The sequence below is a fragment of the Epinephelus lanceolatus genome, chromosome 17 (assembly GCF_041903045.1).
Source record: "Epinephelus lanceolatus isolate andai-2023 chromosome 17, ASM4190304v1, whole genome shotgun sequence".
Lineage (NCBI taxonomy): Eukaryota > Metazoa > Chordata > Actinopteri > Perciformes > Serranidae > Epinephelus > Epinephelus lanceolatus.
This window is the reverse complement of record NC_135750.1, coordinates 14,407,628-14,419,331: the sequence shown is the minus strand read 5'-3', so window position 1 is coordinate 14,419,331 and position 11,704 is coordinate 14,407,628. Positions and strand designations below refer to the sequence as shown.

The window sequence follows — 11,704 nt, the reverse complement described above, 5'->3', positions numbered from 1 at the left end:
CAACCAAACAAAAACAGTTATGAGCTGTGTAATATCAAATAATAATTTTAATTGTAATTAAATGATATATTATTATTATTATTATTATTATTATCAATTAAATAAAATAAAATAAAATATAAAAAGTTAAATTAAAAAAAATAAAAACTATATTATAATTATTATTATTAAATGAAAAATGGTCCTTGGAAGCGGTGAGAAGTTTTATAAAGGTCCAGACATGAGGCCCACATGCTGCCATATGGCCAGCAGAGTGCCGAGTGTCGGAGCGGGCATGTTACCTCTGTCCCAGCGGAGGCCACGCACCCCCGCGGCACCAGAAGCCGCTGAATAGGGGAAAGCAATTTCCCTTCTCATTCCTCCTCATCCCCTCAGGCAACCAGCGGCCGGACCGCGGAGACTTTGGTTTAAGATCTGACTGTCCGGTAAGCTCTCACCAGTGAGCACTGTGTGTGAGGCTGAAGACGATTTGGATAGAGCGCAGCCTCTCCTCCTCCTGGTGCATTTCATCTCAATTTTTAATGTTAAAACATGTCAAATAAAAACATTTTATCACGATGTTATGAGAGTTATTTTTGTGCGTAAAAACGCGCAGCTCACAGACAAGGCAACATCTTAAACAACTTAAGTTTTACAGAAATCTTATAAAAGAAACAATTTTAAAACTGACCAGTTTGTCCCAGGAAAAGCAACTTTCTGATCCACGAGAGGAGAGAAAGAGAAGAGGAGAAAAAAAGAGAAGAAGAAGAAGAAGAAGAAGAAGAAGAAGAGAGGCGCGCTGTGCCCCCCAACAGTGTCCTGACAATGGCAGTGAATGGTTGCGCACCGCGGTCACTGGGACAGTCAAAGCACACCGCCCCCTTTCTAACGGGCACGTCATCCTCCTAACTAGGCGTTATGAATAGGAAAGCCGCTTTTGTCTCCCCGCATGTATAAATACCCACTATCAGTGTTCTCCTCACCGCAGAGACACACAGACACAGACAGGGAGAGAGGGAGAAAAGAGAGAAAGTCGGCAGAGGCAAAGTGGTCACCGATGTGATAAAAAGGACAGGAGCGTGGGACGGGAGGGACACAGACAACATCAGGTGACCAGAGTGACTACAGGCTCCAGAAAGAGAGAGAGAGAGAGACAGAGAGAGGGAGTGAAGGAGAGATAGTGAGAGTGAGAGAGAGAGAGAGAGAGAGGGAGGAAGCCAGCAGCGACCTCCTACCCAACAACCTCGGAAGCGAACCCATAAAATGAATTCAGACTCCAGCCCGAGCAGCAGAGCCTCTTCCCCGGACATGGACGCCATGTCTCTCCGAGACCACCACCCGCACCACCATCACCACCACCACGTCGGCTCATCAGTGTCCTCCTCTACGCAGAGCGGCGAGCAGCGCCAGAAGCTGAGCACCGGAGAGCTCCTGCGGTCTGGAGACCCAAAGTCCGTCGGCAGCAGCAGCAGCAGCAGCAGTAGCAGCAGCAGCAACAAGTTCAAACTGAAGAAACAAGTCACCGAGGAGGAGATGTACCACCTCCGTCTCAAGATTAACGGCCGGGAAAGGAAGCGCATGCACGACCTCAACCTGGCCATGGACGGCCTGCGCGAGGTGATGCCCTACGCGCACGGGCCCTCGGTGCGGAAGTTGTCCAAGATCGCCACGCTGCTTCTCGCCAGGAACTACATCCTGATGCTCAACAGCTCCTTGGACGAGATGAAGCGGCTGGTGGGGGAGATTTACGGAGGGCACAACTCGGCTTTCCACTGCGGCACCGTGGCGCACGCCACCGGCCCAGGTGGACACTCCGGTGGGCCCGTTGCCGCAGCCGCTGCCGCGGCCGCAGCCGCCGCGCACCAGGTGCATCCTCTCCTCGGGAGCGCGCTGTCAACCTCCACTTCCTCCACGCTGTCGAGCGCGCTGCCGGGGCTAACATCTATCCGAGCACCCCACGCCCTGATGAAGGGCTCCCCGGGTGCGCCCCCGGCCCTGCAGCTGGGCTCCGGCTTCCAGCACTGGGCCGGACTGCCGTGTCCCTGCACCATCTGCCAGGTGCCTCCTCCTCCACACATCCCCGTCACCTCCACCGGCCTCACGAGACTCACGGGGGAGGGCAAGGACCTGATGAAATGATGTCTGACAGACTCGCAGAGACTCAGAGATGTGATGATGTTTGTAAATAGAGAATTCAGGGCATGAGGGTGGATTTGGCCTCACTGGTGCATGCTGTTGTTTAGTCTGTTTTCTTGTTTGGCGTGTGAGAAAAGAAAGTGTTATTTTCCTCCTTGTAACAAGGACTTATAAAGACTGATGATTTTTGCCAGTTGAAAGGTGAAAAGAAGTTGTGTGTCATGCAACAAGACGCGACGATCCTCTTGTGTCTGAGTTTTAGTCACAATGTGAAAGATGAAGGAGGCTGCATGAACATGCTGATTTCATTTTACATTTTCTTTTCTAAATCAGGCGTCATTTTGTGAAAACGAAGAATGCTCTCTGTGCCTTGTACCAAGGATTTTAAACTTGAGTTGTAAATGAAAAGAATGACATTTATGTGTTTGGCTAAAATGAACCTGCCACCGCGGAAATTTGTTTTAAAATTCTTAAGATCTGTTTTTATTTTGTGGCTCACTGTCAGTCCATCTGTGCTCTGATTTTCATTTTTTAATTCTATCTTTTTTTGTGTTTGTTTGTTTTTGCATGAAGGTATAATTATCACAGCATGATTGTTTTTGCTGAACTGAATTGGTTATGCCCAGAGACCCCGTGTCTTTATTTTTGTACATTGTTGATGACTGATGAAATATTTATTATCGCCCAGCGTCCCTGGATGAAATTTCAATAAAACTGAAATTATGGATCATATCTCACTGCCTTCTCTTCCTTTTTTTAGATTGTCACATGCAACTCTACAACATTAAAAACAACATTTATCATTTAAATTATGAGTTAAACTTTCTCAAGTCTAGTTTAGGTAAATTTTACTTATTATTATTACTATTAATTTTCTATATTTTTAGTGAGTGCACACTGATGAATCACATCCTCCAAACATTTAAAAACTTGGTTTGTTTTCATATAAATTCAACCCTTAATCCCTCTAAATCTGTTAATTTATTTTAGTTAAACATATTAAGTTCTTGCACATTTTTTCAGTATTTAAACATTATTTTTTTTAAATATTTTTCGTGCTATTCCAAACTAAAGCAAGGCCTCAATTTAAAGACTCCACGATGTGTTTCCTTCTGCAGACTCCATATTTCCACTGGACGCTTATTATCTCTTTTAAATGAACGAAGATAAGAAAATGTATCATAAAAAATATATATATATATTTAAATAAAAAAATGGTCATGAAATATGTTGATTATAGACAAAATATGTAAAGGGAAAATTACAAGCGAGTGGATAAAATTACTCTCAGATATCTGGCTTTGTTTTTCCCTTTAGATTCTTTAAGTTTAAAGGTTTAAATATTTTGTTCTTATTTATGAGAAGAGCAGCAATTTAAATATTTTGTTTGCATGTTTATTATAAAAATATATTTTGGACACAGCTCTCAAATTAAGTGAGGCTGTATAGGTGTACTTCCTGCACCCACAAGCCACTTTAAAACAATTTCCAACCTGATTTTATAATATCTGGTGATTCCTCCTCTGTCTCATCTGTGCACCTTCAGGCCCCATGTTGCACAGGCTCATAATGAGTTAAAACACAGCCACGGTCGGGCAGCATTTATTTAACATTTCCGAGCAAGCCAACAGAAATGTTAAAGAAGGAGAAAATGAGGATGAAATGAGGGGACTGGGCTGCAGCCTAATGGAGCCCAGTTGAATTGTTCCCCTGTAGCAGCTAGAAAGTGATCCGCCTCGGGGAGCGCAGAGCAGTTTGTCCGCCGGGTCCCTTGGGTGTTTCCCCGTCTCATCTCTGCAGCGACAGAATGTATGTTTGTGGAGATTACAAGTTAATTGTTCATGGGGGACCAAGAGGAGAAAATCACATCACAGAAAGGCGTCGGGATTACAGGCTGCTAAATGCAAGAAGATTATACATTCAGACCCCCTCCCCGGCCTCGGCGCATGCAAATGAGTGTGTGGATTAAAAAAATAAAGAAAGACAGAAAGAGAAAAGGAGAAGAAGAAGCCCTTTGTAACTTATTTTGGAGGGAAGAAAACACAAGTTCTGTGGCTAAGTTGAGAAAGAGTGAAAGAGTTCATTTTACACTTTTTGTCTTTAGGAATGAGTATGGCCTGTCTGTCCCTCGCAGGCTGCCAGATGGGATGTAAATAGCTGGGTAGCTGCAATGGCCTTTTAACCACACAACACTGAGGAGGATGTTGTCAAGGGAAGCCGGCGGTTTGCGAGTTAATAGTCATGAGTTGGGGTAATTACTTAAGGTTTATTATGCTCTGGTTTCAAAGGAAATGGACTCTTCAATGGGCCGAGAAATACTTCTTAATTCTGGCTAATTAGGAGCTGAGCAAAGCAGAGACAACTGCTGCTGCTGCTGCTGCTGCTGCCATCAAGCACTGTTACATTCATGGAGAGGGATCAGTTGTGAGTAAGCCACAAAATAATGCACAAAAACACTCATGCACATGCAAATAACATGCACAAGACAAATGCAAAGCATGCATGTTAAAGAGATGAATGTAAATCACCGCCTGGGTGTGTAAATCTGGCACTTTGGTCCATGATCATATGGTAACAGGAGTATTTATTGCCACTGGCTTGCACTCTGAAATTTTAAGATTTTATTTCCACAGCAATAAAAAGCCCACAAGTAAATGAAAAAGTAGTTGTGCACACAAACAGCTCGATTGAAACCAGCATTTTCTGCCACTGTGTTTATCATAATGGTGGGGCTTATCTTCCTAGCAGGGTTCACCAAAATTATCCTCATTAGGCTGAGACTTTTATTTATACTTTAATCATGTAAATCCCACTGAGATTCAGATTCCTCTTTTTCATTAAGGGATGCCCAGCAAAGACAGAAAAGTTGGGGCGATAATGATGCAACAAAACAAATGAAACTAAGTAGAAAACAAAACCTATTAAAGATGGAGCAGGAAAAATGAAAGAGTTGTGAGGAAATAGCTGGAAGATGCAAGAATGTTTTTATTGTTTCGCAGGTATTTGAGTGAGATTCTGTCATTTTCTTTCTCGTTTCTTTCTGCTGTGTAAAAGGCTGCAGCGAGCATCAAAACCTCAAAGAGAGATCATGTGAATACATGAATGAATGATCCAAAATAAATGTCTTGAGTGAACTTTATTGTCATAAAAACACCTGCCTTGGTGAGACCATCGTGCAAAAGAACAACACAGCATACTATGGCAAAACTATTACTACATCAGAACATATAGGAGCATAAATAATAATCTGAAAACAACACTAAAAGACTGAAATTACAAGGACAATCCTAAACTTAAAATATAAAGTGTCAGAGGTTTATTATTCCAGTGTTAACAGCCTCAGGAAATGTGCTTCTTTTAAACTGCTTGATTAGTGGATATAAGACTGACAGACAGATTTAATTTCTCCAGAGAGTCGATTGTGTTTCCAGGCCGGTCAGCGGAGGCTGAATGGACTTGTGGCCATCAGCTCCCCTTTTCACGAGGCTTGACAAACGACTGGTCCTTTTACAGAGCACACACCTGTTACTGGGAGCCACTCGAGGTCTATCACTTAGAGCGACACTGCTTTGTTCTGCCTCCACACACACACACACACACACACACACACACACACACACACACACACTAACAGGCCTTTGGACACGGATGCTAACAAGGCAACAAACACTGTCAGCCTCCCTGTGACCGAGCAGGGGAAAAAAACTTCCTTCAAAAATCTGAAATGTGTGAAGCTGTTTGAACTAAAACACACTGATAGATGCTCGCCAGCTCCATCAGAGCTGCAGATACAAGACTTTTTAGACTGACGCGTGCAAACAGTAGGGGCGTTTAATGCTTCTGCAACTCCAGAGTTTGTATAAACCTCTCATTTGGCAGTAGCAGGCTGTTGCTGCATTCAGTCTGAAGAGTCCTGCCTGTGTGTGGAAGTGTGTGAAGTGGTCTGCTGGTTTGTTTACTTGCTCGGACAGTGAGCTGCTGCAGGGCCGGTGCCTGAGGGCAGCAATTGAAAATAAATTTCAGTTGAATAAGGGGCAGCGGCTGCATCAGCCGAGCTGCTGCTAGAACAAAAGCAGTTGAGGGGATAAGTTATTGACCGGGCTGACAGCCTGAACGAGGCTGATTATAACTGCCTGGTCGTGCTCTGTGTGTGTGTGTGTGTGTGTGTGTGTGTGTTGTAGTCATAGTCAGTGAAGCAGGTGCAGAGGCCGTTCCCTCTCTGTGTCTACCTCTCTCTCCTCCTGCCCTGAGGGAAGCCTCGGGGCCCTCTGCCCTCCTGTCCTCAGCTGATTCCACAGACTAATGTTTAACCCATACTGCCAAAACAGAAAGCATATTTCCATCATAAGAGCGCTTTGCCATCGCCATTAGCAACCGGGCTCATTTGCATGTTAATTGTGCAGTTAGAGAGGTGGTGTTGACACTTCCCTTTGTCCGAGCAGGGTCGCGGGAAGTGAGAGGATGGGGCTGCAGAATGACGTCCATGTGTGTTATTGTTTCAGGCTGGTTGTGTCATCTGTTATCAAGGGACCTTCATTCACAATGGAAAAAAGATGAAGTTAATTTAATGAGGTGTTATTCCTACAGTAAGATTAGAATATATAAAACATTATGTAGGCCTATGTTGGTAAATTAGTTCATTTACTCCAGTACTGTCCAAAAGTACAATTCTGAGGCACTTTACTTGAGTATTTTAAGTATATGCAACATTATGTGATGCACTGATATAGACAACAGATGTATTCAGATCCTTTATCTACAGTGAAATAATACATTGTTACAAGTAACACTCCTGCATTTAAAATAACATAAGCATTATCAGTGACATGTCAGAACTGCCTCTTACATAACTTAATGCACTATTTGGTTAATTTCAATATAAGTATTGCTTTCAGATATAGAACAATATTTGCCTCTGAACTGCAGTGAGGCAGCAGAAAACTGTAATACTCAAGTAACGTACAACTCTCAAAAATTTACCTATAAGTACAGTATTTGAGTAAATGTACTTAGTTGTATTCCACCCCTGCCGCACTGTGTGTGAAACAGTTAAAATAGAGTGGTGCACGAATGAGTCCTAATGAGCCTAATGAGTTAGCATTTCAGCTAGTGGTGTACGGTAGTCAGGACGGGCCCCAGTGCATGTTAGTATGATGGGCCCAAGTGTGAGATTTTGCTTCTAAATATCAACATATTACCCAGCAATCATCGGTGCAAATCTGTATAACAAAAATAGTCTGAAATAAAACAGTTTATTTACGTAAAGTAAACATGTAATTTCATAGTACAATATATTGCTAATGACTCTTTCACATGAAAAAAAAGAAACTGAGAAAGGTTTGCCTTTACGAGGGCATATACAGCAGTTGGCACAACTTTTTTAATTTAACATGACTTCTTCTTTGAGCATGGGTGTGTTTCTGAGGCGACAATCTGAATTAGTTACAGGAGTCTGTTCTCTGGAGGGCTGGCTCTCTCTCTACGGGCCCCCTGTCTCATGGGCCCCTGTGCAACCACACTGCCTGCACTGTCTATATTCACACCCCTGGTTTCAGCACCTCCAGTTCCCTCGACTTGAAATCAACGGCTTCTTTGAATGGGTTTTTGGCCTGAACTGAAGTCAGTGGTTAACACAAGCTTAAGAGGCTGTCATGTTTTGATCTATGACATAAAATACGTCAGTAAATAGCCCATTTATTATTTTGAAGCATTTACTTGTCTTAAAAAATGACGTTTGCTATCAAGTAGCTAAATGAGACTACAGAGTGTTATCATGCCAAAGTTGCAACACTGGTGGCAGTGTTGGAGTCATGTGACCATGCTGTAGTTTGATTATAGCCAGACATTTGTTTTTAACTTCTGGGGTCTCATTTGAAAAACAATGAAAAACAAGGGTCCGTAATAAAAATATACGCACTGACAAAAGCCAAAAAATGCGTGTGCCTGAACGTATTTGACAGTTTCTGCAATCTGGCTTCCACCTCAACATCTGCGTCGCCAATTTCCTGTCTCCAGAATGTTCGTAAGCATGGGTCAAAGTTTCTCCCATCAAGTCGAGTCAAAGTAGATCAAAACTTTTGCGTGGGTAGTGACGTACGCCTTTTTCAGGCCTCGTTTTGTAGGCATACAGTGTTCATAAATGAGACTCCTGGTGATTGCATTTACGCTCAAAAAAATCATAAAAGTGAACAAAACATTTGTTTGCCACAGAACTTATTTTCTGCACTAATCCAAAATCCAATGGAAAAATCTGATAGCTTTTTTGTTGATGGAACCAGGGCGATGCTAACTTCTAGGTCGGCCTACATATAAACATGGTCACTGCAGCAATTTGGTACCTACCGTTGACCAGCTGCAGCAGTAAATTGCTGTTTGCATGTCAATATTGATAATAATTTAATCAGATAATTAGTGTGATGATTAGTTGATAAATTTAATTGGTCGACTAGCAGAAGATTAATCAGCAACAATTTAAAAAAAATACTAAACATTAATTTGTTTCAGCTGCTGATAAATGATGATGTTAAATGTTGTTATGAAAAATATGATTATGAATTCAACATCTTTGTTGTTTTAGGACTGTTGATCAAACAAAACAAGTAATTTGATCACCTCACCTTGGGTTCTGCTCAATTTTTTGGAATTTGCAGACATTTTTTGCTGTTTCCTAACATTTTATATACCAAGAGATGAATCAAGTAATCAAAAAAATAATGAGAAATTCAAAATACTCAGTAGTTACAGCCCTAAATATCATATAATCATAAGCATTTTCATGTTTGATACTGTAAATATTTGCTTATGCTACTTTCTGAATGCAGGACTGTCACTTGTAGTAACTTTAACAAGTAAAATATCTGGATTCTTCCTCTCGTAGATTAGCACGTGAGCACAATTGCTGTCAATATTGTTAATTATGGGCCTGTAAAATAAAGAAAATACACCACACAGACAACCTTCCTGACAAAACGGACATGCTGTGTTTACACAGCAGGCAAAATATGCACAAGAAGACAAACTTGTGCGCACACAGATACACACAGTCACACACACAAGCCAGTTTTGGTGTGAATTTTGTGTAACAAATACAGATTCAGCCAGACAGAGAGTGCCTGCATGTGTGTGTGTGTGTGTGTGTGTCAGCAGTAATATCCTCCTACAGTGACTGACAGATGGCGTTCAGTGTTTGGCCGTAAATGTGCTCTCTGAGTGTTTGTCTGTGTGCCAGTCGCCTGTAGTTTGGAGACTCCCCGTGAGAGTCTAACTGTCCTGACACTGCTCAAAACCAACTGTCCTTGATTGTCAACCATGGATGAACCGCAGCGTATGTGTGTGTGTGTATATATGTATGTGTGGGTGGGTGTGTATGCGGTGGCCTTCTGGAAAGAGCGGAGCAGGCCAGGGGAGCAGATGTTAATGGGAGAGATATATCTATCTAAATCTCTGGCCACCACATGCTTCCAATCTGCCCGGAGGAACGAGTCTCTCAGCAAGATGACACGGGGAAAACAGAGCAGGAGAACTTTTTTTTCTTAAATATAGGAGATGGACGGAAGATTGTTTGTGTGTTTATGTGTATGTGTGAGTGTGTGTGTATGTGCCAGCTCCGGGCCTGGCACAGCATTGGGTGACAGTCCCCTCTCAGCGGGGAGAGCCGGGCGACAAAGTGAAACATGGTCGTGAGGAGAGCGAGCCACGACTGAAGCCAAGAACAGACACAACACAAATAGAGAGATCAGACCACCTCTTTGTGCAGTCCAGTCCAAAACGAAATTAAAAAACGTGTTTGATTATGTTCCTTCACTAAAAACAAAATGAAAACAAGGGACAAAAAAAAAGTTCTGAAATGAAGGGAATTTGAATGTGGACCAAGTTGTTTTGGCTTTGAAGGCAACACGACGTCCGTCTGTGGTCGATACAGTAAATGTTTTTAGAGGTTGACGGTCATTAAAGCAGATGAAGCTCACTTTGCCTTCGCCTGTTCTGAAATGCCTTTCACTAAGGACACTTTCAAACAACCTGCGACTTTCCGAGAGAGTGGGTTTAACTATTGTGATTTTACATAAAGGCCCCGACACACCAAGCCGACGGTTGATCGTCAGTTGATGTTGGGCTGTCGGTGAGCGTTTGTCGCCTTGGTCTATGCAGTGCATCCCGCACAGTTGCCCCTCATCAGCATGTCGGGGTTTCTTTTTTTTGGGTCGATTCAGCATGTTGGATCAGCGCCAGTGACAACGGGGCCAGTCGGTGAATGAACTCTGATTGGCAGCTCAGCTCAGCGCACGAGAAGAGAAACGGAAGTGAAGAAAGTAAAGAGCTAAAGTTGTTCTTGAGGTCAGATTATTTTTCTGTAGCCACCGACGTCTTTAGCAGAAACATTTTGTGATGTTTGTGTTATTGTTCATGGTACATCTACTCTGTTCTGTCAACATTAAACTGTGTTGTTAATGTGCTAATTGGCTAACTAGTGTCAAAACTGTCTTAAGGTTTTGTCTTTTTGAACGACCAGCACATTCTCACTCCAACCTTGTCACATATCGTCGCTTGCTCACGGACTTTCCACGATATGATGATACATATGACATGCAAGGTACCCTGGGTGCTTCTGTTGTTGATGTTCTGGGATGCTGCATCAACCTCAGCCTGTCACACACATACTACATGGTACATACTACTTCGGTTCAACACTGCAAATAGATAGGGTTTGGATTTACATTCTTATGGGAAGCAAACACCGGCCTCCTGGGTGAAAGTCGGTGATTGTTTGACCCATCCACCCTGTGAGGAGTTTTCACACCCTTGACTTACGTTGTTGTCAAGCGCCGTTACACAGTGACGGGGCCTGGCCCCATGTCATACCTACGTGAAAGGGTGGCTTCATTTCCTCTGTGTCTGACACAGAAGTAACTGCCCAGGCAGTGGTATTTGACAACTTCGGAATGATGAATACAAACCCCAGCCATCTGCTGGTATGGAGTTATTTCATCACACTCAGGCTCAGAACACACCTGCTATCTGGCCATTGGATGGAGTCTTTGGGCCTGTCCCAATACCCACACTTCCCCTAGAAATACCCACTTGCACTTGGTTATGCACGTTCACGTTTAGGCTAGTGGTGTCCCAAAACAGAACTGAGGTAGTGGAAGTGGTTTCCAACACTTAAAACCCGCTCTAGATTCCAAGAGAGCCCCGACCCACACTTTCAATGAAGTAGAAGATGAAACTTCCCAGAACACCTTGCGAAGTCAGCAACTTCAGCAAGTTTTGGAAAACTATTTGTTACTGTACAATCGGAATGTAGGCAATACAAACAACAGATGGTTGGACTAGCGTAAACTCATCAGCAACTTGGTTGAACACGGCATCAAAATATTTAAACAAATCGACTTACCCGAACAAAATCGATCAGAACTAGAAGATGTCGTAGGCGCCTCCTGTTTTCAGCATTTCCTCTCCGTTGATTCATCAGATGGAGAAGAATAAACATAGCACCTGCCACAACACAAGCACTGGAGCTGGCATTTTCAAACCTGAATGACTACTGGTATCTTGCGTTGCTACTATGCGTGACGTATGCCTGCACGTCGGT

At 43.0% G+C, this 11,704-nt stretch overlaps 1 protein-coding gene across 1 annotated transcript; it reads left to right on the top strand.

The window, feature by feature from the left end:
• Window positions 1–978: 978 nt before the first annotated feature.
• olig3 (oligodendrocyte transcription factor 3) lies at window positions 979–2,847 on the top strand. The gene has a single exon (XM_033613856.2). It carries the CDS (start codon window positions 1,243–1,245, stop codon window positions 2,116–2,118), a length of 876 nt encoding a protein of 291 aa, XP_033469747.1. The 5' UTR covers window positions 979–1,242; the 3' UTR covers window positions 2,119–2,847.
• Window positions 2,848–11,704: the final 8,857 nt, after the last annotated feature.